The following is a 26,572-nucleotide window of genomic DNA, read 5'->3' as shown; positions in this document are numbered from 1 at the left end:
TGTGTGTTCTCTCTGATGATACGACAGCTGATTTAATCGGGGTGTGGCAGATAGCAACACTGTTCCGTGGTTGGATACGCGTGTCCATCCTCACCGACGGGAGGCTTTCAGCGAGGGCAGGATAAACGTCCCATTTGCAGAGTAACTGACACACTTGTGGAGCACTTATTGTTTTCCCGGAGGACGGGGGAGAGAGAGGACGGACTTTTGCCCAATGAGAAAAGGCCACAGACACACGCACACGCACACGCACACACAGAGTACGCCAACTCATGTACGCAGCTGAACACCTCCAAAAATGGCCCTTAGAAGGGGTGGAGGTTAGGTGCTCTCACTCCCCCTCTCTCGCCCCACTCTCTCTCTCTCTCTCTCTCTCTCTCGTCCCTCTCTCTCGTCCCTCTCTCTCGTCCCACAGTTTCAATGTTGTTTTGGAACTATTTTAAATGTGTGTTCAATTTGCTCACCATTCATTCACCACACTCTCACCATGTCTCGTCTCCCATTGGTCAATCACAAAGGCATACTCAAGATCGTCCAATCATATTCATCGATCCGGTTGTGTCAGCATGTTTGATTGGAATCTTCATTTTGTTTCCATTGTTTTCGATGTTTTACAAACGCTGCGTCCCAATAATCTCTCCTTTCTCCTGAAGTGTGCACTTGTACACTTCTCTTCATGGTTTGAATGATTAGGATCCCCATTAACTGACGCCGATGAGGCCCCATTAAGTGACATCTATTTTAAAAATGTGTGTTTGTTTGTATCAGTTACACATGTGGGTACATACACACAACATGGGTTTGAAAGGAAATGACTGGTATATAGAAACACACTAGCATCCTCCAATCCAATGCTCTTACATTTGTGGAAAGTAGTGATCAAGTGCACACTTCAGGAGGAAGGAGATATTATTGGGACGCACCGCCTTGGTCACTGCATGGAAGTAACGATTCCCTTGTTTATTTTCCCCCTGTTTTCCGTTGGCCTGTTTTTGTTTTCCGTTGTGTGTTTGTGACAACAGCAAGTTGGAATAGATCAGGGTGATATCCCCGATCTCTCACAGGTCAGTCTATATTTTCACCTCTTCTGGTTCCACACACACACACACATCTTCATCCATTCATTCATGTAACAGCTGTCTGTCTGTCTGTCTGTCTGTCTGTCTGTCTGTCTGTCTGTCTGTCTGTCTGTCTGTCTGTCTGTCTGTCTGTCTGTCTGTCTGTCTGTCTGTCTGTCTGTCTGTCTGTCTGTCTGTCTGTCTGTCTGTCTGTCTGTCTGTCTGTCTGTCTGTCTGTCTGTCTGTCTGTCTGTCTGTCTGTCTGTCTGTCTGTCTGTCTGTCTGTCTGTCTGTCTGTCTGTCTGTCTGTCTGTCTGTCTGTCTGTCTGTCTGTCTGTCTGTCTGTCTGTCTGTCTGTCTGTCTGTCTGTCTGTCTGTCTGTCTGTCTGTCTGTCTGTCTGTCTGTCTGTCTGTCTGTCTGTCTGTCTGTCTGTCTGTCTGTCTGTCTGTCTGTCTGTCTGTCTGTCTGTCTGTCTGTCTGTCTGTCTGTCTGTCTGTCTGTCTGTCTGTCTGTCTGTCTGTCTGTCTGTCTGTCTGTCTGTCTGTCTGTCTGTCTGTCTGTCTGTCTGTCTGTCTGTCTGTCTGTCTGTCTGTCTGTCTGTCTGTCTGTCTGTCTGTCTGTCTGTCTGTCTGTCTGTCTGTCTGTCTGTCTGTCTGTCTGTCTGTCTGTCTGTCTGTCTGTCTGTCTGTCTGTCTGTCTGTCTGTCTGTCTGTCTGTCTGTCTGTCTGTCTGTCTGTCTGTCTGTCTGTCTGTCTGTCTGTCTGTCTGTCTGTCTGTCTGTCTGTCTGTCTGTCTGTCTGTCTGTCTGTCTGTCTGTCTGTCTGTCTGTCTGTCTGTCTGTCTGTCTGTCTGTCTGTCTGTCTGTCTGTCTGTCTGTCTGTCTGTCTGTCTGTCTGTCTGTCTGTCTGTCTGTCTGTCTGTCTGTCTGTCTGTCTGTCTGTCTGTCTGTCTGTCTGTCTGTCTGTCTGTCTGTCTGTCTGTCTGTCTGTCTGTCTGTCTGTCTGTCTGTCTGTCTGTCTGTCTGTCTGTCTGTCTGTCTGTCTGTCTGTCTGTCTGTCTGTCTGTCTGTCTGTCTGTCTGTCTGTCTGTCTGTCTGTCTGTCTGTCTGTCTGTCTGTCTGTCTGTCTGTCTGTCTGTCTGTCTGTCTGTCTGTCTGTCTGTCTGTCTGTCTGTCTGTCTGTCTGTCTTGTCTGTCTGTCTGTCTGTCTGTCTGTCTGTCTGTCTGTCTGTCTGTCTGTCTGTCTGTCTGTCTGTCTGTCTGTCTGTCTGTCTGTCTGTCTGTCTGTCTGTCTGTCTGTCTGTCTGTCTGTCTGTTGTCTGTCTGTCTGTCTGTCTGTCTGTCTGTCTGTCTGTCTGTCTGTCTGTCTGTCTGTCTGTCTGTCTGTCTGTCTGTCCTGTCTGTCTGTCTGTCTGTCTGTCTGTCTGTCTGTCTGTCTGTCTGTCTGTCTGTCTGTCTGTCTGTTGTCTGTCTGTCTGTCTGTCTGTCTGTCTGTCTGCTGTCTGTCTGCTGTCCTGTCTGTCTGTCTGTCTGTCTGTCTGTCTGTCTGTCTGTCTGTCTCTCATTTTGTTGATCTCCCTCTTTCTCTGTACTTCCTTTCTCTTTGCCTTCAACATGATGCGTTGTGCTTACCCTGTTGGTTCAGTCATTTGTTTCAAAGTGAGTTGTGACGGTGGAGGCCCAGACAGGCAATGAGCTTGGCAGTGATGTGAAACATATGTTGCAGACCACTGTAAAGTAAAACAAGCCCTCTACCATTCCCCAACAGGCAGTTAAAGGATCATGCATTGTAGGTGGTGGGTTACTTGCTTTTCCCCCGAGCATCTCCCCTCCCTAGAAATACCAGCACTACTTCAGCTGAAGAGAGAAGTCAATGACCTTTGTCATGGTGACTGCTGTGACATGAGGTTGTTGACTTTACTTTAGCTTGTGCTCTGGTTTGCATGAACCCCCCCCCCCCACCCCATGCATGAACGCACGTCCAGACAGACCCAGAGTGGGTCAGGGGTCAGGGGTCAGGGGTCAGCTATATACATTGAAAGGTCCTCTCTTTCCTTTAATCAGACAGCCACAGAGCATTGATAAAGAATGTTTTTCACCCATTTAGCGTATGAATTAAACCTATATTTGACCCCCTGATTATGACTGTAATGTTTGTGCTATGCAGGGCTCTACAGTGCAACCTAAATATTTTGCTGTGCGACCTGGAATTAAGGATTCCGTCTTTTTAAAATCTCAAATATTTAGTCCTACATTTTTTAATTTGCACCTATATTTTTCAAATGAGGCTCACACGGGCTCGTTGTAGAAATGCCTAGAGCCCTGCTATGCATTAAGACATCGTAGTTGTAACAATGGCATCAACATTTCCCTTTTCACTCTTTAAACTTTTTGTTGTCGGGGGAAGACTAGTGGTTAAAATAACAACTATTCCCTTTACTTCTCTCTTTTGTTCACTCTCTTTCTCTCCCTCTCTTTCTCTCCCTCTCTTTCTCTCCCTCTCTTTCGCTCCCTCTCTTTCGCTCCCTCTCTTTCTGTGTGTCAAGGTGGAATGTGGTTATTTAGTAGGAGGGAATAGAACAGTGTGTGTCTGAGCTAATATTTCCTCTGTCTAAACAGAGGCCCCTGGCTGTGCTCTAAATGATCTACACTTGGTCTACTTTGGACCAGATCACTATAGAGCTGCTACCTTCATGTCCCATAGTGGTCAACAGTAGTGCACTTACATAGGGCTCTGGTGTAAAGTAGTGCACTACATAGGGCTCTGGTGTAAAGTAGTGCACTACATAGGGCTCTGGTGTAAAGTAGTGCACTTACATAGGGCTCTGGTGTAAAGTAGTGCATTACATAGGGCTCTGGTGTAAAGTAGTGCACTACATAGGGCTCTGGTGTAAAGTAGTGCACTTACATAGGGCTCTGGTGTAAAGTAGTGCACTACATAGGGCTCTGGTGTAAAGTAGTGCACTACATACGGCTCTGGTGTAAAGTAGTGCACTACATAGGGCTCTGGTGTAAAGTAGTGCACTACTGGTGTATGGATGTGGGCCCCCCCCCCCCCCCCGAACCACTGCTGCCTCTCGTTGAAGTCTGATTTGTTATTTCTTTATGGTCCCCATCACAGCAGCCCATCCCTTATTTCAGACACAACCTCCACTTGAATCAATCTCTTCCTTTTTCTCTTGGGATGCATCTGAAATGGCACCCTCATCTCTATTTAATGCATTTGGGACACACAGGCCAAAGAACCAGCCTTGTCCAACTAGGCTATGACCCCTACCGGGGGTTTGTGTATATTTTGGCATGAACCAGACAGGACAAAATGTGAACTGTCCGCATGTTTCCCAACCACCTCCACTCATCCCCTCCTTTCCCTCCTGTTCTGTTTCCTCCCTCTCTTCCACTCTGTTCAGATGTTGATCTGTTTTCCTGGAACCTGTTGTTGTTAACCTACTTTATACAAAGTGCATGTAGCTGTGGGCTTTATCCTCAGTAGCACCCTATTCCCTAAAGAGTACACTGCTTTGGAGCCCTGTGCACTATGAATGGAATAGGGAGCTATTGGGGACAAAGCCTTGGTTCTATTCTGAGAGGGATTTTCTGGGACTGAATGAGTGACAGAGCGGGTACAGTGAGAATGAGTTTTATTTTGGCAAGTCTCATCCCTTTTTCCCTGTCTCCTCCTCGTCCTCCCTCTCCTTCCCCCTACTCCCTCTCCTTCCCCCTACTCCCTCTCCTTCCCCCTACTCCCTCTCCTTCCCCCTACTCCCTCTCCTTCCCCCTACTCCCTCGTCCTCCCCTCGTCCTCTCTTCCCCTCGTCCTCTCCTCCCCTCGTCCTCTCCTCCCCTCGTCCTCCCCCAGGCCCCCAGTAGTCTCCTAGAGGCTCTGGAGCAGCACCTAGCCTCTCTGGAGGGGAAGAAGACCAAGGAGCTCAGTGCTGACACCAGGTACTGTATGACTGGCATTGAACCACCGCATTATGTCTACCGTAAAACCTGTGGAAGAAGCACATGAAAATGTATACTTTACCATAAAACCTGTATAAGAAGAGCATAGCTATACTTTACCATAAAACCCTTACGATATTCCTCGTAGTGGAGACGAGTTGAATTTCAAACAATTTTGTCAGCATTTACATGAAGGGAAATGGGGATACCAAGTCAGTTGTCCATCTGAATGCATTCAACTGAAATGTGTCTTTCGCATTTAACCCCCGCTGAATCAGAAACTATCGCTGCTACCAGTGGTGTATACACACTATCTAAACCTCTGGTTTATCCTCTTCATGTTTATACTGTATAGAAAACCTGTCCTCTCTCCCTGTTCTCCCACTATAGAGCGTCCACTCTGTCCAGTGCTGTGACGTCTCTGTCCAGTACAGGCATGTCCTTCAGCCGCATGGACGAGAAGGAGAGACTGCAGGCCTTGGAAGAGGAGCAGGCCAGACTGCAGGCCTTGGAAGAGGAGCAGGCCAGACTGCAGGCCCTCAAGGTACAGGTACATCATTACACTGATTCACTTGGACACAGCTGTGTGTTTGGGACTTTTTGGAATGTCATTTTTTTTTCACCAATAAAAAACCTAACTCTAACCTAACTCTAACCTAACTCTAACCTAACTCTAACCTAACTCTAACCTAACTCTAACCTAACTCTAACCTAACTCTAACCTAGCTCTAACCTAGCTCTAACCTAGCTCTAACCTAGCTCTAACCTAGCTCTAACCTAGCTCTAACCTAGCTCTAACCTAGCTCTAACCTAACTCTAACCTAACTCTAACCTAGCTCTTAAGCTTAAAATAGTATTCAAACAAATTCAAGTCCTCACTTTTCAAAAAAAGTTAATGTTCTGATAAGGTAGGAAAACAATAAGGTGAAATGTGAGGACATTGGGGTCCTGATAAGGTAGAAAAACAAGTACACACACACACACACACACGAAGAAGGGGTTATAAGGAGAGACAGCAGGCCTTAGAAGGGGAGCGCTGATACACTAAACATCATAACAACAGTACACACGTTTACTACTATATTGCTCCACTAAACACCATTTCACTTGGGCGATAGAAATACCATAACAACGAAACTACAGAAAAACACGAATCATATTCAGATCGAACTGCCTGAAAGCATCGCTGGACGTTTCACACACTCCACCTGTTCTGAGGCTGCGGGGGAAGGGCAAACAGCTTGCTGGGAACAACATGTTGTGACTTCTGTCTTATTTCGTGCTTCATTGATATAACTGCTGTGTGTGTGTTTTAGATGAGCTCTGTGGATGGTGACAGGGACAATGCAGCAGAGTTCTAGTCGAGTCAGATTTCTAGTAAATGGTCCTGCAGAAAACATGTTGACAGTTCACATTTTCCAGCTGAAGATGTTTTGAGTTTTCCTTGGAACACGCTGACACTGGTCCGTCATACTGCTCTCTATAAACGCTGAGAAAATCTACATATAGATAATCATTTATCAGCTCAAGGCTAAAACATGTTCGTAAAGTCAGGTGTGTTGGCCAACTCGTACTCAATGTTTGACAGTGTGTTTCTCTGCACCTCCAGGACCAGCGTCTGAAGGAGATCGGTGTGTCCCTGCCTCCCTCTGCCTCCCCCAGTACACAGTCTATGGGCAGTGTCAACCACAACACCAACCAGGCCATGGAGCTATTCAACACACCATCCACCAATAGGTAGGTTATAACATGTCTCTGTCTGTTTCTGGTGGTTATAACATGCTAATGACAGGTGGTTATAAGTTATAACGTGGTTATAACAGTTATAACATGCTAATGACAGGTGGTTATAACACGCTAATGACAGGTGGTTATAACATGCTAATGACAGGTGGTTATAACAGGTATAACACGCTAATGACAGGTGGTTATAACACGCTAATGACAGGTGGTTATAACACGCTAATGACAGGTGGTTATAACACGCTAATGACAGGTGGTTATAACACGCTAATGACAGGTGGTTATAACACGCTAATGACAGGTGGTTATAACACGCTAATGACAGGTGGTTATAACACGCTAATGACAGGTGGTTATAACGCGCCAATGACAGGTGGTTATAACGCGCCAATGACAGGTGGTTATAACGCGCCAATGACAGGTGGTTATAACGCGCCAATGACAGGTGGTTATAACGCGCCAATGACAGGTGGTTATAACGCGCCAATGACAGGTGGTTATAACGCGCCAATGACAGGTGGTTATAACGCGCCAATGACAGGTGGTTATAACGCGCCAATGACAGGTGGTTATAACGCGCCAATGACAGGTGGTTATAACGCGCCAATGACAGGTGGTTATAACGCGCCAATGACAGGTGGTTATAACGCGCCAATGACAGGTGGTTATAACGCGCCAATGACAGGTGGTTATAACGCAACCACCGTAGTCCAAGGTGCCCTGATCAAATCAAAAAGACATAATGAATTGAATCAACGTTATTTATAACGTGGTTCTAACAGTTATAACATGCTAATGACAGGTGGTTATAACACGCTAATGACAGGTGGTTATAACAGGTATAACACGCTAATGACAGGTGGTTATAACACGCTAATGACAGGTGGTTATAACACGCTAATGACAGGTGGTTATAACACGCTAATGACAGGTGGTTATAACACGCTAATGACAGGTGGTTATAACACGCTAATGACAGGTGGTTATAACACGCTAATGACAGGTGGTTATAACACGCTAATGACAGGTGTAACACGCCTAATGACAGGTGGTTATAACACGCCAATGACAGGTGGTTATAACGCGCCAATGACAGGTGGTTATAACGCGCCAATGACAGGTGGTTATAACGCGCCAATGACAGGTGGTTATAACGCGCCAATGACAGGTGGTTATAACGCGCCAATGACAGGTGGTTATAACGCGCCAATGACAGGTGGTTATAACGCGCCAATGACAGGTGGTTATAACGCGCCAATGACAGGTGGTTATAACGCGCCAATGACAGGTGGTTATAACGCGCCAATGACAGGTGGTTATAACGCGCCAATGACAGGTGGTTATAACGCGCCAATGACAGGTGGTTATAACGCGCCAATGACAGGTGGTTATAACGCGCCAATGACAGGTGGTTATAACACGCTAATGACAGGTGGTTATAACACGCTAATGACAGGTGGTTATAACGCGCCAATGACAGGTGGTTATAACGCGCCAATGACAGGTGGTTATAACGCGCCAATGACAGGTGGTTATAACGCGCCAATGACAGGTGGTTATAACGCGCCAATGACAGGTGGTTATAACGCAACCACCGTAGTCCAAGGTGCCCTGATCAAATCAAAAAGACATAATGAATTGAATCAACGTTATTTTTTTTAAATGCTGTTGTTCACATGATCAGTTATTATCGTTCTGCGTATGTCAAAGCTGATATTTACGCAATTGGAAGATCTATGATTTGATTACTTGTTGGGGTTTGTTGTCTTGGCTTAATCATTGCTAGCAGTCCTCTATTTGTACAGATACGTTGATAAAGTAGAAGGGCGATTTTAATCCCATTTACTCACGGGTTGATTTCTCTTTCTCTCCCTCCCCTCCAGCATGCCCAACCTCAGTAGTGATCTGTTTGACCTACAGCCAGCCTTCATCCCTGTTGTCCAGAGCACTCCTTCCATCTCTACAGCCGCCAGTGCCTGGGGAGGTAGGACAGAGACATGCATGCACGCTACTAATCAACACAGGAAAACACACACACACACACACTTTTGGTAGTTTTGTTTTTGTCACTTAACCTCCTCCTGAACTGCTGGTTCAGGAGGAGAGGGGGGGGGGGATACAGAGTGTTGATCAGTGGTGTAATAGTCACACCAAACACGTGTAAAAGCCTTTGTCCTGACAAGCCTCTATGTTTAGACTTCAGGGCTTTTATTTTGGTCTCTGAATACGCGTCTGTTTTTAGTTAGTAAATATAAACATGTATTTCCTGTGTCATATATTCAGTCATCATCCGTTCATTCGTCTAGCCACCATTTTTCTTTTCTATTAGAAACATTCAAGTGCGTCCTATGTAGCGGTTAACGACAGAATTAAAACCTTTACTTCAGCGTTATGACGCTCTTCTGATGGCCCCATGCTCCCTAGCAACAGAGATGAATAAATATGATTTGCTGAGAGCCAGCCAGTGCTTCCTCTGTGTTCACAATGTCTTCCGCCTGAAGCCAGTTGTATGTAGCCCTGACGACAGTCTCATGACCTCTGACCTCTGTCTCCTAGGTGCTGCTGTGCAAGCTGAGTCCTCCATAAGTGTAGATTTTGATGCTGTTTTTGGGGGCGGGGCTAGAGGAATAGCCAATAACGGCGTGCAGCCAGCCGCTGATGGTAAAGAGAACCATACACGAAATGAATAACTCTGTCTTGGTTTAGCTTTCGACCTACGATTTACAACTAGCTGTTAGACTAATCAACCTCTTACTTTCTGGTTTGGTTCAGTTTTCTGCCTTGGTTTGTTTTGCCACAAAATCGTTCAGCTTTAGGTCGGGTGTTCCTACTACCCCTGTTTCATCTTGCTGTGTGTGTTCTGGTCATCTCATTCCTTTCCTATTTGTCTGTCACCCATCTATTTGTTGTCGTTCACCCCATCCCAGCCTTCACCCCCTCACCCCGTCCCAGCCTTCACCCCCTCACCCCGTCCCAGCCTTCACCCCCTCACCCAGTCCCAGCCTTCACCCCCTCACCCCGTCCCAGCCTTCACCCCGTCCCAGCCTTCACCCCGTCCCAGCCTTCACCCCGTCCCAGCAGTCACCCCGTCCCAGCCATCTTCAGAGGCGCTACCTTTCCATTTGTTCTCCTCTCTTCATCTATTCCCCTCTTCCCTCTACTGCCTCTGTTCTCTCAATCTGAGCCCCTCCAAACACTAACTCTTCTTTTTTTCTTGTTGTTCTGCTTGTTTCGAGGCTCTCTTCTCTCTTTGCTGAGTGTGCTGGTTTTCTCTGATCCTTCCCCTCTGTTTCCTGCTGAACCAAGCAGGAAGTTCCTACTTCGTCAACGTGGAGTCCTAGATGGCACCCTATTCCCTACATACTACACAACACCCCATAGGGCTCAGGTTAAAAGTAGTGTAGTATGTAGGGAATAGGTTGCCATCGGGGATGCATTGCTGTGTCAACACACTCCTGAAGCACAGCTTCCTCACCATGTTATTCCTCCTCCTTTTCTCCACTCCCTCGCTTCAGGGAGGGGAGGAGATGAGGAGAGGAGATGAGGGGAGGGGAGGAGGGGAGGGGATGAGGGAGGGAGGGGAGGAGATGAGGGAGGGAGGGGAGGAGATGAGGGAGGGAGATGAGGGAGGGAGATGAGGGAGGGGGGGAGGAGATGAGGGAGGGAGGGAGGGGAGGAGATGAGGGAGGGAGGGAGGGAGGGGAGGGGAGGAGATGAGGGAGGGAGGGAGGGAGGGGAGGAGATGAGGGAGGGAGGGAGGGAGGGGAGGAGATGAGGGAGGGAGGGAGGGGAGGAGATGAGGGAGGGGAGGAGATGAGGGAGGGGGGAGGAGATGAGGGAGGGAGGAGATGAGGGAGGGAGGGGAGGAGATGAGGAGATGAGGGAGGGGAGGAGATGAGGAGATGAGGGAGGGGAGGAGATGAGGGAGGGAGGGAGGGGAGGAGATGAGGGGAGGAGATGAGGGGAGATGAGGGGGAGGAGATGAGGGGAGATGAGGGAGGAGATGAGGGGAGATGAGGAGATGGGGGAGGGGAGGAGATGAGGGAGGGGAGGAGATGAGGGAGGGGAAGGAGATGAGGGAAGGGAGGGGAGGAGATGAGGGAGGGGAGGAGATGAGGGAGGGAGGGGAGGAGATGAGGGAGGGAGGGGAGGAGTGAGGGGAGGAGGGAGGGAGGAGATGAGGGGAGGAGATGAGGAGATGAGGGGAGGAGATAAGGGAGGGGAGGAGATGAGGGAGGGAGGGAGGAGATGAGGGAGGGTGGGAGGAGATGAGGGAGGGGTGGGAGGAGCTGAGGGAGGGGGTGGGAGGAGCTGAGGGAGGGGTGGGAGAGCTGAGGGGAGGGAGGGGAGGAGCTGAGGAGGAGGGAGGGGAGGAGCTGAGGGAGGGGGGGTGAGGGGGGGATGGGAGGGGAGGAGATGAGGGAGGGGAGGGAGGAGATGAGGGAGGGAGGGAGGGAGGGGAGGAGATGAGGGAGGGAGGGAGGGGAGGAGATGAGGGAGGGAGGGGAGGGGAGGAGATGAGGGAGGGAGGGAGGGGAGGAGATGAGGGAGGGAGGGAGGGGAGGAGATGAGGGCATGAGGGAGGGAGGGAGGAGATGAGGGAATGAGGGGAGGAGATGAGGGGAGATGAGGGGAGGAGATGAGGGGAGGGGAGGAGATGGAGGGAGGGGAGGAGATGGGGGGGAGGGGAGGAGATGAGGGAGGGAGGAGATGAGGGAGGGAGGGGAGGAGATGAGGGAGGGAGGGGAGGAGATGAGGGAGGAGTGAGGGGATGAGGGAGGGGAGGAGGGGAGGACGATGAGGGAGGGGAGGAGATGAGGGAGGGGAGGAGATGAGGGGGGGAGGGAGGAGATGAGGGAGGGAGGGGAGGAGATGAGGGAGGGAGGGAGGAAGATGAGGGAGGGAGGGGAGGAGATGAGGGAGGGGAGGAGATGAGGGAGGGACGGAGGGAGGGAGGGGAGGAGATGAGGGAGGGAGGGAGGGAGGGGAGGAGATGAGGGAGGGAGGGAGGGAGGGAGGGAGATGTGGGAGGAGATGTGGGAGGAGATGAGGGAGGGGAGGAGATGAGGGAGGGGTGGGAGGAGATGAGGGAGGGAGGGGAGGAGATGAGGGAGGAAGGGAGGGGAGGAGATGAGGGAGGGGAGAGATGAGGGAGGGGGGGGGGATGAGGGAGGGGAGGGAGGGGAGGAGATGAGGGAGGGGGGGGAGGAGATGAGGGAGGGAGGGAGGGAGGAGATGAGGAGGGGAGGGGAGGAGATGAGGGAGGGGGGGAGGAGATGAGGGAGGGAGGGAGGGAGGGGAGGAGATGAGGGAGGGAGGGGAGGAGATGAGGGAGGGAGGGAGGGGAGGAGATGAGGGGAGGGGAGGAGATGAGATGAGATGAGGGAGGAGATGAGGGAGGGGAGGAGATGAGGGAGGGGAGGAGATGAGGGAGGGGAGGAGATGAGGGAGGGAGGGGAGGAGATGAGGGAGGGAGGGAGGGGAGGAGATGAGGGAGGGAGGGAGGGGAGGAGATGAGGGAGGGAGGGGAGGAGATGAGGGAATGAGGGGAGGAGATGAGGGAATGAGGGGAGGAGATGAGGAATGAGGGGAGGAGATGAGGGGAGATGAGGGAGGAGATGAGGGGAGGGGAGGGGAGGAGATGAGGGGAGGGGAGGAGATGAGATGAGATGAGGGGAGGAGATGAGGGAGGGGAGGAGATGAGGGAGGGGAGGAGATGAGGGAGGGGAGGAGATGAGGGAGGAGTGAGGGGATGAGGGAGGGGAGGAGATGAGGGGGAGGAGATGAGGGAGGGAGGGGAGGAGATGAGGGAGGGAGGGGAGGGGAGGAGATGAGGGAGGGAGGGAGGGAGGAGATGTGGGAGGAGATGAGGGAGGAGAGGAGATGAGGGAGGGGTGGGAGGAGATGAGGGAGGAAGGGAGGGGAGGAGCTGAGGGAGGAAGGGAGGGGAGGAGATGAGGGAGGGGAGGAGATGAGGGAGGGGGGGGGATGAGGGAGGGGTGGGAGGAGATGAGGGAGGGAGGAGATGAGGGAGGGAGGGGAGGGGATGAAGGAGATGAGGGAATGAGATGAGGAAGGGGCGGGAGGAGATGAGGGAGGGGAGGAGATGAGGAAGGGGCGGAGGAGATGAGGGAGGGGCGTCTTCTGTCTGTCGTCCTCCTTCCGTCCGTCCCCCTCTGTCCTCCTCCTTCCGTCTGTCCCCCTCTGTTGTCCTCCTCCTTCCGTCTGTTGTCCTCCTCCTTCCGTCTGTTGTCCTCCTCCTTCCGTCTGTTGTCCATCTCCTTCCGTCCGTCCCCCCTCTGTCGTCCCCCTCCGTCCGTCCGTCCTCCCCCTTTGTCGTTCTCCTCCTGTCAGCCTGGCTAGGCTTGTCTCTTTGCTCCTTTCTCCATTACTCTGTCTGTCTGTCTCTCTCTCTGTGTCTCTCTCTCTCTCTCTCTCTGTGTGTCTCTCTCTCTGTCCTCTCTTTCTTTGTCTCTGTGTGTGGTATTGTGTCCCCATTAGCAGAATGAGGACCAGACTAGACTAGGTTATAGTAATATAATTTAACGTTTACACCGTGAATGATTTGATTTCTCATTGACTCTCACGGCTGTATAACTAATCAACCCTGTATACTACAGTACAGATGTGTGTTGCAGAGCCTCAATCAGCGTAATGACTTCACAACATGCCAACCACAAGAACATAAATCCATCATAACACAGCTGCTGGGCCTAGAAATAGGATACATAGAAAGGATAAAAAGCTACTGTTTTCGTCCAGAAACAGAGTTAATAGAATCCATCTGACTCCACAACAACGAGTACATAAAATTCATCAGCACACAAAAATAGCTAGCCTACTCAAGCTAGAAATACATTTGAAAAAAAAAAAAAATTATTATTGTGTCAACTGTGACTGACTAGAAACGGTTGAACTAAAAGGGTTACACTTCTACTGTTTTAGTCTAGAAATGTAATGAATAGAATCGATCAGCGTAATGACTCAATAACAGAAATCCATCATCACTCAAATACAGCTACCGCCCCATGAGGCTGAATCCTAGAAATACAATGAATAGACACAGCGACTGAAGCCCCAAGCATAGAAATACAGGAAAGGAACACAGCCTTTTGACTAAATGACTCATGATATCCCACAACCTGATCCTGCCCCCCCCCCCCCAAGTAATTTCTCTCTCAAACTTGAGTCAAATCTGTCCTGCATGCTGTGCTTTTCTTTTAACCTCATAACCCATCTGTGTGTGAGTTCGTAGCCTACTCTTTGAGTAATGCTGATATCCTTGTGTATGTATCATGTACCTGCTTGGCTGTGTGTGTGTGTGTGTGTGTGTGTGTGTGTGTGTGTGTGTGTGTGTGTTGTATTAACCAGTGTCTCTGTGTCCTCCAGGGTTTGATGCTCTTGGGGACCTGCTGAAGCCCACAGTGTCGAACCATAACCAGGCTCCCCCCATGGCCCTCCACCACCCCCACCCAAGTCACCCCCATCCAGGGTACCACCCAGGGGGCAAGCTGCTGGCCAACGACCTGGACTCCTCCCTCGCCAACCTCGTTGGCAGTGAGTACTATACAGAGACACACACTTCTTTTGTGTCCTCATCTGTCTCCTTGTGTCTTTCTCTTTGTGCTGACTCTCCATGTGTCTCTCCTCTACCCTTCTCTCTCCTCTACCCTTCTCTCTCCTCTACCCTTCTCTCTCCTCTACCCCTCTTCTTTCCCTCTTGGTCCATTGGATTACCTAATGGTAGGGATTGGCCCTAGTAACTATCAGAAGTTTGGGCAGACAGAGAGAGGACAGTGAGAGGGAACCCAGTAGGGAGCCACTGATCACAAGCCGCTACTCTTACTGTAAACAGTATTTAGGAGCCTTCACTACTCCCCAGGGCTGGCTGGCTTTCTGTCTGTCTGGCTTAGATTCTCTCTTTAAATACACCTCACCCATCTCTCTCTCTCTCCTCAGATCTGCAGTTCGGAGGAGCCCCAGCCAAGAAGTAAGTGTGTGTGGATGTGATGTAGAGCCAGACTACTGCAGCGTTTTCCCTAGACAATAGAGGGCTATGGCGGTCTGCCATCCTACTGTACTCCAGTCCCAGGCAGGCAGTGCTGATAACACACAGTAGACTGCTTCTCGACATAAAACACACTACTAAAATAAGTGATAGTCTTGGCCTCCTGAGTGGCGCAGTGGTCTAAGGCGCTGCATCGCGGTCATTGAGCCTTCACTACAGCCCCGGGTTCGATCCCAGGCTGTGTCACAGCCGGCCGTGACCGGGAGACCCATGAGGCGGCGGACAATTGGCCCAGCATCATCCGGGTTAGGAGATGGTTTGGCCCAGCATCATCCGGGTTAGGAGATGGTTTGGCCCAGCATCATCCGGGTTAGGAGATGGTTTGGCCCAGCATCATCCGGGTTAGGAGATGGTTTGGCCCAGCGCCGTCCTGGTTAGGAGAGGGTTTGGCCCAGCGTCGTCCTGGTTAGGAGAGGGTTTGGCCCAGCGTCGTCCTGGTTAGGAGAGGGTTTGGCCCAGCCACGTCCTGGTTAGGAGAGGGTTTGGCCCAGCGCCGTCCTGGTTAGGAGAGGGTTTGGCCCAGCGCCGTCCTGGTTAGGAGAGGGTTTGGCCCAGCGCCGTCCTGGTTAGGAGAGGGTTTGCCCAGCGTCGTCCTGGTTAGGAGAGGGTTTGGCCCAGTGTCGTCCTGGTTAGGAGAGGGTTTGGCCCAACGTCGTCCTGGTTAGGAGAGGGTTTGGCCCAGCGTGGTCCTGGTTAGGAGAGGGTTTGGCCCAGCGTGGTCCTGGTTAGGAGAGGGTTTGGCCCAGCGTGGTCCTGGTTAGGAGAGGGTTTGGCCCAGCGTCGTCCGGTTTAGGAGAGGGTTTGACCGGCCAGGATATCCTTGTCCCATCACACTCTAGCGACACCTTGTGGCGGGCCGGTCGCCTGCAAGCTGATTTCGGTCGCCAGATGTCCGGTGTTTCCACCAACACATTGGTGCGACTGGCTTCCAGGTTAAGCGAGCAGTGTGTCAAGAAGCAGTGCGGCTTGTCAGGGTTGTGTTTAGGAGGACGCATGGCTCTCGACCTTCACCTCTCCCAAGTCCGTAAGGGACAAGACTGTAAACTACGACTCCTGGTCACAAGACTGTAACTACCAATTGGATTTTACGAAAAAGGGATAGACCAAGAAAAGCCACTAAAATAGTCTGACATCTGAGTGTTTTTAATTACAAAACCATCATGTGGTAGAAACATAGCGTTAATCAACACTCTGGATAGTTTGCTACGTAGCATGTAAATGTAGTTTTGGGACAGACCACTGCAGTGTTTTCCCGAGACGGACTGCCATCCCACTGACCTGTGTTAGGACCCACCCATCTCCAGAGCTTCTACTCCGATACGTTGGAAACGAAACAGAAACTAAAGCAGCCGTCTGCGACGACACAGTGAAGAGCTTATAGACATGCCTTTATATCTGGTTATAACCGTTGGCATTGTCACAATATGATATAGTGACAGTTGATTAACGAGTGTGGTGTTTTTGCATGGTGCATTTTGTCTCTGTGTGCCCCGGTGTTCAGGCCAGACATGCAGTGGAGCCAGTCTGGAGAGAAGAGACTAACTGGGGGACACAACTGGCAGAGTAAGACCATGACCAGCACCACGGCCTGGAACCCTGTTCCCATGGCACCCGCACCCATGCCTGTACAACACCTGGTGAGTGGTTGTGCGTCTGTCTCTCACCGGAGAAGCAGATGATGTTATTTTGTCGATAACAGCCCGTCCAGCTGCAGTAGATGGACTCTAGCCAAGACTGTGATTGCTGTGCTTTGAGCATGTGTGCTAGGATTTCCGTTAGCCGGTAATAGCCTGCTTTGCCCCCCCCCCCCCCCCCCCCCCCCCCCCGCCACCTCAGAGATGGAAATACCAGTATATATATTTGACCGGTTATGCTATAGGGGCATTTGCATACATTTTGTGGAATTAAATTGCCTTCTGGGTATTTGTCGTGAGTCGTTATGTTCATCACACACACTCAGCGTACAGACACAGAGCCGATAAACGCAAATCTGTCAGACAGCGTGACAGCTGCTGGCTGCTACAGCTCCTCAAACACCTCATTCATTACTGCTGGACTGAAACATGCTTTCATTTCAACAATAAATGCAATCGTGTGTTTAAAAACAGTTTTGATAGCCACGATTTTAAAAACAGCTTCTTTTTAATTTTTTTATTTTTTTAATAATATATTTTTGGACTGATAATTGAAGTGTGTTTCCAAGGCAATGGTAGGCAGGCTTCAGCGCATCGTACACACACCACGTTGCAATGAGCTGGAGGCACGATGCATTTTAAAAACGTACACTTAATTGTTGGATTCCAAACATTTTACTTCATGTTAATGAGGCATGTCTTACCTTGCTTCAAAGTCAAATCTAACCTGTAGAAAGTGGAGAGCCAATTATTTTATGAAGACTACTGGTTTCAAAGGCAAGGAAGTCGATTTCTCTCATGTTGTACTTTATTTTATTGTCCAGTAGCCAAACGCACACTTCTAGTCATATTAGCAACCCATGCTAGTTGTTAGCAACCCATGCTAGTTGTTAGCAACCCATGCTAGTTGTTAGCAACCCATGCTAGTTGTTAGCAACCCATGCTAGTTGTTACATCTTTAGATCTCTCGTCTTTCAAAATTTGTAATGAATATTTTCATCTCTTGTCACATGAAAATGCATGTGCGCTTTTGACAATTTGTTTTCCCGCTAATTGCTTTGTGAAATGAATTCTGGCACATAGCCTACTGCCTTGTGCACGTTACTGGGCTTATAACAGAGAACGAGCAATGAGCCAGATATATTTCACCGGGTGTATAAGTGTGAAGCATCTGGTTGGAGTTTCCACTCACTACCAAATATGGTAATGAGAGGAAGCTCAGTGGCCGGCAGTGGGAGAAGATGTAGCGAGGTGGATTTTGGCCGACATTCTGATCATTTTCGCCTCAATAAAACCTTTGATCTCAATACAGTTCTGTTTCCTAAACTAGACTCTGTAAGAAACAGAGTGGGCTATGTTTTTTTGTAGACTTAAACGTTTCTATTACGTGACATATTGGATTGACATAGGCTGGTGATTTTGCTGTTCCTTACTGCATTTTCCTAACGGAAACCCTAGTGCTTGCCAAGACTGAGTGCTGAGCTTGCCAATGGAAATCTGTCACTAACCCCTTGCTTCCTTTCTTCCTCTCTCCCTGTCTCTCTCTCCCTCTCTCTCTCTCCCCTGTCTCTCTCTCTCCCTGTCTCTCTCTCTCCCTGTCTCTCTCTCTCCCTGTCTCTCTCTCTCCCTGTCTCTCTCTCTCTCTCTCTCTCTCTCTCTCTCTCTCTCTCTCTCTCTCTCTCTCTCTCTCTGTCTCTCTCTCTCTCTGTCTCTCTCTCTCTCTGTCTCTCTCTCTCTCTGTCTCTCTCTCTCTCTGTCTCTCTCTCTCTGTCTGTCTCTCTGTCTCGTCTGTCTCTCTGTCTCTCTGTCTCTCTGTCTCTCTGTCTCTCTGTCTCTCTGTCTCTCTGTCTCTGTGTCTCTCTGTCTCTCTGTCTCTGTGTGTCCCTGTCTCTGTGTGTGTCCTTGTCTCTGTCTGTCTGTGTCTCTGTGTTTCTGTCTGTCTGTGTCCCTGTTTCTGTCTGTCTGTGTGTCCTTGTCTGTGTGTCCCTGTTTGTCTGTCTGTGTGTCCTTGTCTGTGTGTCCCTGTTTGTCTGTCTGTGTGTCCTTGTCTCTGTCTGTATGTGTGTCCCTGTCTCTGTCTGTCTGTCTCTGTGTGTCTTTGTCTCAAATTTTTCCATGTCGTCCTGTTTTTGCTGTCTTGACTTCTTCACCTCATCCATCTTCTCCCTCTCTCCATTCCTCTGTTTTCCCTTCCCCATCTTTCTCTCTTCTCCATTCCTCTGTTTTCCCTTCCCCATCTCTCTCTGTGTTTGTCTTTGCCATGCAGAATGGGATGTTCTATGCTGGTTATGTAAGTAGTAGGGTGGGACCCAAATGGTGCATCACTTTTCACCAGGGGCCTATCAGAGAGAATTCTGGTCTTTGTAGTGGTGCATCACTTCTCACCAGGGGCCTATCAGAGAGAATTCTGGTCTTTGTAGTGGTGCATCACTTCTCACCAAGGACCTATCAGAGAGAATTCTGGTCTTTGTAGTGGTGCATCACTTCTCACCAGGGGCCTATCAGAGAGAATTCTGGTCTTTGTTCCCATTCTCTACCCTTCACCCAGAAGTGTACACTCCCTCCTCATGAATTTAAAAGCATTAGATTGGAGGAAGTTTCCACCCTATTTCTTGTTTTAAATCCTCAAGTGTACACTTCTGGTCAGTATCAGCTCAGTGTGATCTCTCCCTCGTTCCTCAGTCTCTCTCCCTCGTTCCTCAGTCTCTCTCTCCCTCGTTCCTCAGTCTCTCTCTCCCTCGTTCCTCAGTCTCTCTCTCCCTCGTTCCTCAGTCTCTCTCTCCCTCGTTCCTCAGTCTCTCTCTCCCTCGTTCCTCAGTCTCTCTCTCCCTCGTTCCTCAGTCTCTCTCTCCCTCGTTCCTCAGTCTCTCTCTCCCTCGTTCCTCAGTCCTCTCTCTCCCTCGTTCCTCAGTCTCTCTCTCCCTCGTTCCTCAGTCTCTCTCTCCCTCGTTCCTCTGGCTCTCTCTCCCTCGTTCCTCTGGCTCTCTCTCCCTCGTTCCTCTGGCTCTCTCTCCCTCGTTCCTCTGGCTCTCCCTCCCTCGTTCCTCTGGTTCTCCCTCCCTCGTTCCTCTGGCTCTCCCTCCCTCGTTCCTCTGGCTCTCCCTCCCTCGTTCCTCTGGCTCTCCCTCCCTCGTTCCTCTGGCTCTCCCTCCCTCGTTCCTCTGGCTCTCCCTCCCTCGTTCCTCTGGCTCTCCCTCCCTCGTTCCTCTGGCTCTCCCTCCCTCGTTCCTCTGGCTCTCCCTCCCTCGTTCCTCTGGCTCTCCCTCCCTCGTTCCTCTGGCTCTCCCTCCCTCGTTCCTCTGGCTCTCCCTCCCTCGTTCCTCTGGCTCTCCCTCCCTCGTTCCTCTGGCTCTCCCTCCCTCGTTCCTCTGGCTCTCCCTCCCTCGTTCCTCTGGCTCTCCCTCCCTCGTTCCTCTGGCTCTCCCTCCCTCGTTCCTCTGGCTCTCCCTCCCTCGTTCCTCTGGCTCTCCCTCCCTCGTTCCTCTGGCTCTCCCTCCCTCGTTCCTCTGGCTCTCCCTCCTCGTTCCTCTGGCTCTCCCTCCCTCGTTCCTCTGGCTCTCCCTCCCTCGTTCCTCTGGCTCTCCCTCCCTCGTTCCTCTGGCTCTCCCTCCCTCGTTCCTCTGGCTCTCCCTCCCTCGTTCCTCTGGCTCTCCCTCCCTCGTTCCTCTGGCTCTCCCTCCCTCGTTCCTCTGGCTCGTTCCTCTGGCTCGTTCCTCAGTCGTTCCTCAGTCTCGTTCCTCAGTCGTTCCTCAGTCTCGTTCCTCAGTCGTTCCTCAGTCTCGTTCCTCAGTCTCTCTCTCCCTCGTTCCTCAGTCTCTCCCTCCCTCGTTCCTCCCCTACTTGTTTGTTTTTCAAGATACACTATACTGTCTATTAGATACACAGACTATTTGCATTGTGAGCCCCCCCCCCCCCCCCCCCCACCCAACACTCTTTTTACGCTGCTGCTACTCTCTGTTTATCATATATGCATAGTCACTTTATTAACTATACATGCATGTACATACTACCTCAATCAGCCTGACTAACCAGTGTCTGTATGTAGCCTCGTTACTGTTGTAGCCTCGCTACTGTATTTGGCCTGTCTCTTTACTGTTGTTTTATTTCTTTACCTACCTATTGTTCACCTAATACCTTTTTTGCACTATTGGTTGGAGCCTGTAAGAAAGCATTTCACTGTAAGTTGTATTCGGGGCACGTGACAAACTTTGATTTGATGTATATATACAAAAGTATGTGGACACCCCTTCAAATGAGTGGATTTGGCTATTTCAGCCACACCTGTTGCTGACAGGTGTAAAATAATTGAGCACACAGCCATGCAATCTCCATAGACAAACATTGGCAGTAGACTGACCTTACTGAAGAGCTCCATGACTTTCAACGTGGCATCGTCATAGGATGCCACCTTTCCAACGAGTCATTTTGTCAGATTTCTGCCCTGCTAGAGCTGCCATAGTCAACTGATAGTGCTGTTATTGTGAAGTAGAAATGTCTAGGAGCAACAGAAGCACACAGCGCAAATAAATTGTCTGTCCTCGGTTGCAACACTCACTACCGAGTTCCAAACTGACTCTGGAAGCAACGTCAGCACAATAACTGTTTGTCGGGGACTTCATGAAATGGGTTTCCGTGGCCGAGCAGCCGCACACAAGCCTAAGATCACCATGCACAATGCCAAGCGCCGGCTGAGGTGGTGTGAAGCTCGCCTCCATTGGACTCTGGAGCAGTGTGATGAATCGCTCTTCACCATCTGGCAGTCCGACGGACTAATCTGAATTTGGCGGATGCCAGGAGAACTCTACCCGCCCCAATGCATAGTGCCAACTGTAAACTTTGGTGGAGGAGGAATAATGGTCTGGGGCTGTTTTTCATGGTTCGGGCCCCTTAGTTCCAGTGAAGAGAAATCTTAATGCTACAGCAAACAATGACATTTTAGACAATTCTGTACTTCCAACTTTGTGGCAACAGCTTGGGGAAGACCCTTTCCTGTTTCAGCATGACAATGCCCCTGTGCATCAAGCGAGGTCCATATAGAAATGGTTTATCGATCGGTGTGGCCTGCACAGAGCCCTGACCTCAACCCTATTGAACACCTTTGTGATGAATTGGAATGCTGACTGCGAGCCAGGCCTAATCGCCCAACATCAGTGCCCAACCTCACTAATGCTCTTGTGGCTGAATGGAAGCAAGTCCCCAGCAGCAATGTTCCAACATCTAGTAGAAAGCCTTCCCAGAAGAGTGTAGGTTGTTATAACAACAATGTTCTAACATCTAGTAGAAAGCCGTAGTTTATATGACCTCTTTACTCATAGTTTATATGACCTCTTTACCTGTAGTTTATATGACCTCTTTACCCGTAGTTTATATGACCTCTTTACCTGTAGTTTATATGACCTCTTTACCTGTAGTTTATATGACCTCTTTACCTGTAGTTTATATGACCTCTTTGCCCGTAGTTTATATGACCTCTTTGCCCGTAGTTTATATGACCTCTTTACCTGTAGTTTATATGACCTCTTTACCTGTAGTTTATATGGCCTCTTTACCTGTAGTTTATATGACCTCTTTGCCCGTAGTTTATATGACCTCTTTGCCCGTAGTTTATATGACCTCTTTACCCGTAGTTTATATGACCTCTTTACCTGTAGTTTATATGACCTCTTTACCTGTAGTTTATATGACCTCTTTGCCCGTAGTTTATATGACCTCTTTACCTGTAGTTTATATGACATCTTTACCTGTAGTTTATATGACCTCTTTACCTGTAGTTTATATGACCTCTTTACCCGTAGTTTATATGACCTCTTTACCTGTAGTTTATATGACCTCTTTGCCCGTAGTTTATATGACCTCTTTGCCCGTAGTTTATATGACCTCTTTACCTGTAGTTTATATGACCTCTTTACCTGTAGTTTATATGACCTCTTTACCTGTAGTTTATATGACCTCTTTACCTGTAGTTTATATGACCTCTTTACCTGTAGTTTATATGACCTCTTTACCTGTAGTTTATATGACCTCTTTACCTGTAGTTTATATGACCTCTTTACCTGTAGTTTATATGACCTCTTTACCTGTAGTTTATATGACCTCTTTACCTGTAGTTTATATGACCTCTTTACCTGTAGTTTATATGACCTCTTTACCTGTAGTTTATATGACCTCTTTACCTGTAGTTTATATGACCTCTTTACCTGTAGTTTATATGACCTCTTTACCTGTAGTTTATATGACCTCTTTACCTGTAGTTTATATGACCTCTTTACCTGTAGTTTATTGTGCCTGTATTTATCTGTAGTTTATTGTGCCTGTATTTATCTGTAGTTTATTGTGCCTGTATTTATCTGTAGTTTATTGTGCCTGTATTTATCTGTAGTTTATTGTGCCTGTATTTATCTGTAGTTTATTGTGCCTGTATTTATCTGTAGTTTATTGTGCCTGTATTTATCTGTAGTTTTGTTTACCTGTAGTTTGTTGTACCTATATTTATTTATAGTTAAACTATAGGTCAAATAAATAACTACAGGTAATCTGTAAATCTTTTACCTGTAGTTAATCTGTAAATCATTTGACCTGTAGTTTGTTTACCTGTGTTTGTTTTATTTGACCTGCATCTATTTATAGTTTATTTGACCTGCATCTATTTATAGTTTATTTGACCTGCATCTATTTATAGTTTATTTGACCTGCATCTATTTATAGTTTATTTGACCTGCATCTATTTATAGTTTATTTGACCTGCATCTATTTATAGTTTATTTGACCTGCATCTATTTATCGTTTATTTGACCTGCATCTATTTATCGTTTATTTGACCTGCATCTATTTATAGTTTATTTGACCTGCATCTATTTATAGTTTATTTGACCTGCATCTATTTATAGTTTATTTGACCTGCATCTATTTATAGTTTATTTGACCTGCATCTATTTATAGTTTATTTGCCCTGCATCTATTTATAGTTTATTTGCCCTGCATCTATTTATAGTTTATTTGCCCTGCATCTATTTATAGTTTATTTGCCCTGCATCTATTTATAGTTTATTTGCCCTGCATCTATTTATAGTTTATTTGACCTGCATCTATTTATAGTTTATTTGACCTGCATCTATTTATAGTTTATTTGACCTGCATCTATTTATAGTTTATTTGACCTGCATCTATTTATAGTTTATTTGCCCTGCATCTATTTATAGTTTATTTGCCCTGCATCTATTTATAGTTTATTTGACCTGTAGTTACATGTCGTTGTTTCCTGTAGTTTAGTTTACCTGTTGTTATTTATTAGCAATTTATTTAACTGTATTTACATGTAGTTTAACTGTTTATCTGTAGTCTATTTGACCTATATTTACATATAGTTTATTTGACCTATATTTACATGTAGTTTAACTGTTTATCTGTAGTCTATTTGACCTATATTTACATGTAGTTTAACTGTTTATCTGTAGTCATTTGAAGTGTGTTTATCTGTAGTTTACCTGTGTTGATGAATGTGGTGTCCGTGGAGGTCATCCCATCAGTTTTACCTGTTTAGACCGGTCTTTAATTGTCCCTCAGCTCTGTTAACCAGGTTTTTCTCTCCTCCCATACAGGCTCCAGCTCCTATGCCTTTCCCCATGACCACACCGCAAGTGCCTATGTATGGAATGGTGAGTGCTGTTCACACAGCCATATTAATACCTGGTATGTATTTTGCTAGAAGAATGGCCGTGGCCTTGCAAGGCCCACATCCTTCTGATGCTAAACATGTCCCCCAACTTCCCTGTCCCTCACTGTCTTGACCCATTTAAAACAAAAAGAAAAGCTTGATATGTTTTTTTTCTTCCCCAGGTCCCTCAGATGGGTCAGATGGGGGGTGTCCAGGTGATGGCCCCCCAGCCCATGATGTACAACCAGCCTGTACTCAGACCCACAAACCCCTTCTCCCCCATGCCTGGAGCCCAGGTGACCCCCAGACCCTACAACACTGTTATGCCCCATCCCCTGAACTCAAGTTACCCTATCTGACCTACACCCTTAGTCCAAAGTCCTTTATGGCTTTACAATTGTACATCCGAACTCACAAACTCATTTTCCTCTGTAGTTTAGTGTCTCTTTCTGCCATTTTCCCCTCACTGACTGGCTTTCCTTCCTCTTTCTCTCTTCTTTCTCTCCGTCTCAGATGCAGTTCATGTAATTTCATCTGGGGGAGCAGAGTGAATGATGGCATAAAACACAGAGCGGACAAACGAAGAAAAGAGAAAGGAATGAATGAATGACTGAGGGGCAGACAGAAGAAAAACCAACCAACACCAAATACAAGAGGAGAGGAAGAGGGAAGAAGAGGCTGATGAACCCGGGAGATGGAGGGTAGAGCAAGGAAGAGTGTTTATGATATCATAAAGGCTTACCTCTCTGTCTGAAACAGCCCCCACCCTCAAACAAACACCCCCCCCCCAATTTTTTTTAATAATACGGAACCCCTATAAATGGATAGGTCTTTTGGAGTAGACGGTGTGAAGGGGTCAGGGGTGAAAGGTCATAGGTTCATTACACTTAGGACCCGTGTGTACATTGACTTTTCTGTGTTGGTTTAGTTAGTCTTCTGTTACCTTTGGTGTAGATAGATGGATTACACCCTGTTAAAATGACTGAGACTCTTCAATTTTGTAGGTATGTTACTGAGCTGATATTGAGCACTTTGGCACACACACATAAACGGACAAAGGTGTGAATCTAGCCATGGGCAGAGCGGACTGATTTGTCTACAAATAGATCGGTAGGTTACAGTTGGAGCCATCCTCTCTGGTTGGTGAGATGGTTGCAAACCAGTAGGAACTTGTGTTCTGGTTTTCTATCTCTGAGTGTGTGTGCACACTGTTTATAAAGCATTACTTAGTGAGCTGGTCTCTACCTGTTTTCTTAGACTAAAAGGTCACCAAATTAAAGATGTTTTTTTGTTTTCCAACTTTCACACCGTTACTCATCAACAGGGTGGAAATGTTTGTCCCTGCTCGCTAGCCGTCCTTGACTGTTTGCTAGTTCAGAAAAAGCACTTATGTTACCCAGGGGAGGTGTTTCAGACATGGAGAAGCCATCACCAGGTGTAATCAGACTGGATAGAAAACATGAAGGACACCCCTCTACCCTCACCATCATCCTACCATCAATCAGACTGGATAGAAAACATTAAGGACACCCCTCTACCCTCACCATCATCCTACCATCAGACTGGATAGAAAACATTAAGGACACCCCTCTACCCTCACCATCATCCTACCATTAATCAGACTGGATAGAAAACATTAAGGACACCCCTCTACCCTCACCATCATCCTACCATCAGACTGGATAGAAAACATTAAGGACACCCCTCTACCCTCACCATCATCCTACCATCAGACTGGATAGAAAACATTAAGGACACCCCTCTACCCTCACCATCATCCTACCATCAGACTGGATAGAAAACATTAAGGACACCCCTCTACCCTCACCATCATCCTACCATCAGACTGGATAGAAAACATTAAGGACACCCCTCTACCCTCACCATCATCCTACCATCAGACTGGATAGAAAACATTAATTAAGGACACCCCTCTACCCTCAATCAGACTGGATAGAAAACATTAAGGACACTCCTACCCTCACCATCATCCCAACTCTCGGCTGCTTCTCATGTATTTTTGTCTGTCCATGGAGAGAGCTAGAGAACTGTTGAGCGCATCTGAAATGGCACCCTGTTCCCTATCAAGTGCACTACTACCCTAAGGGCCCTGGTTAAAAGTGCACTACCTGCCCTAAGGGCCCTGGTTAAAAGTGCACTACCTGCCCTAAGGGCCCTGGTTAAAAGTGCACTACCTGCCCTAAGGGCCCTGGTTAAAAGTGCACTACCTGCCCTAAGGGCCCTGGTTAAAAGTGCACTACCTGCCCTAAGGGCCCTGGTTAAAAGTGCACTACCTGCCCTAAGGGCCCTGGTTAAAAGTGCACTACCTGCCCTAAGGGCCCTGGTTAAAAGTGCACTACCTGCCCTAAGGGCCCTGGTTAAAAGTGCACTACCTGCCCTAAGGGCCCTGGTTAAAATTTCACTACTGCCCTAAGGGCCCTGGTTAAAAGTAGGGGCCTACAGTATTTAGA

General features: G+C 48.3%; 1 protein-coding gene across 7 annotated transcripts in view; it reads left to right on the top strand.

Moving 5' to 3' along the window:
• Positions 1-24,922, top strand: part of LOC109883014 (phosphatidylinositol-binding clathrin assembly protein) — a 63,417-nt gene extending 38,495 nt beyond the window's left edge. Inside the window, exons 8-20 of one of the 7 annotated variants that reach the window (XM_031791782.1) lie at positions 1,023-1,064; positions 2,826-2,846; positions 4,917-5,002; positions 5,393-5,552; positions 6,612-6,739; positions 8,629-8,729; positions 9,302-9,406; positions 14,135-14,302; positions 14,705-14,735; positions 16,288-16,450; positions 24,046-24,102; positions 24,284-24,397; positions 24,615-24,922. In XM_031791782.1, coding sequence (XP_031647642.1) covers positions 1,023-1,064; positions 2,826-2,846; positions 4,917-5,002; positions 5,393-5,552; positions 6,612-6,739; positions 8,629-8,729; positions 9,302-9,406; positions 14,135-14,302; positions 14,705-14,735; positions 16,288-16,450; positions 24,046-24,102; positions 24,284-24,397; positions 24,615-24,629 — 1,191 coding nt within the window. In that variant the 3' untranslated portion in view covers positions 24,630-24,922. The remainder of the gene's footprint in view (positions 1-1,022; positions 1,065-2,825; positions 2,847-4,916; positions 5,003-5,392; positions 5,553-6,611; positions 6,740-8,628; positions 8,730-9,301; positions 9,407-14,134; positions 14,303-14,704; positions 14,736-16,287; positions 16,451-24,045; positions 24,103-24,283; positions 24,398-24,614) is intronic. The other 6 variants (XM_031791783.1, XM_031791785.1, XM_031791788.1 and 3 more) reach the window with 6 other exon arrangements.
• The last annotated feature ends 1,650 nt before the right edge of the window (positions 24,923-26,572 follow it).

This window comes from Oncorhynchus kisutch, linkage group LG16 (genome assembly GCF_002021735.2).
Source record: "Oncorhynchus kisutch isolate 150728-3 linkage group LG16, Okis_V2, whole genome shotgun sequence".
NCBI lineage: Eukaryota > Metazoa > Chordata > Actinopteri > Salmoniformes > Salmonidae > Oncorhynchus > Oncorhynchus kisutch.
Note: the sequence above shows the minus strand (reverse complement) of the source record. Positions and strands in the feature narration are given on the sequence as shown.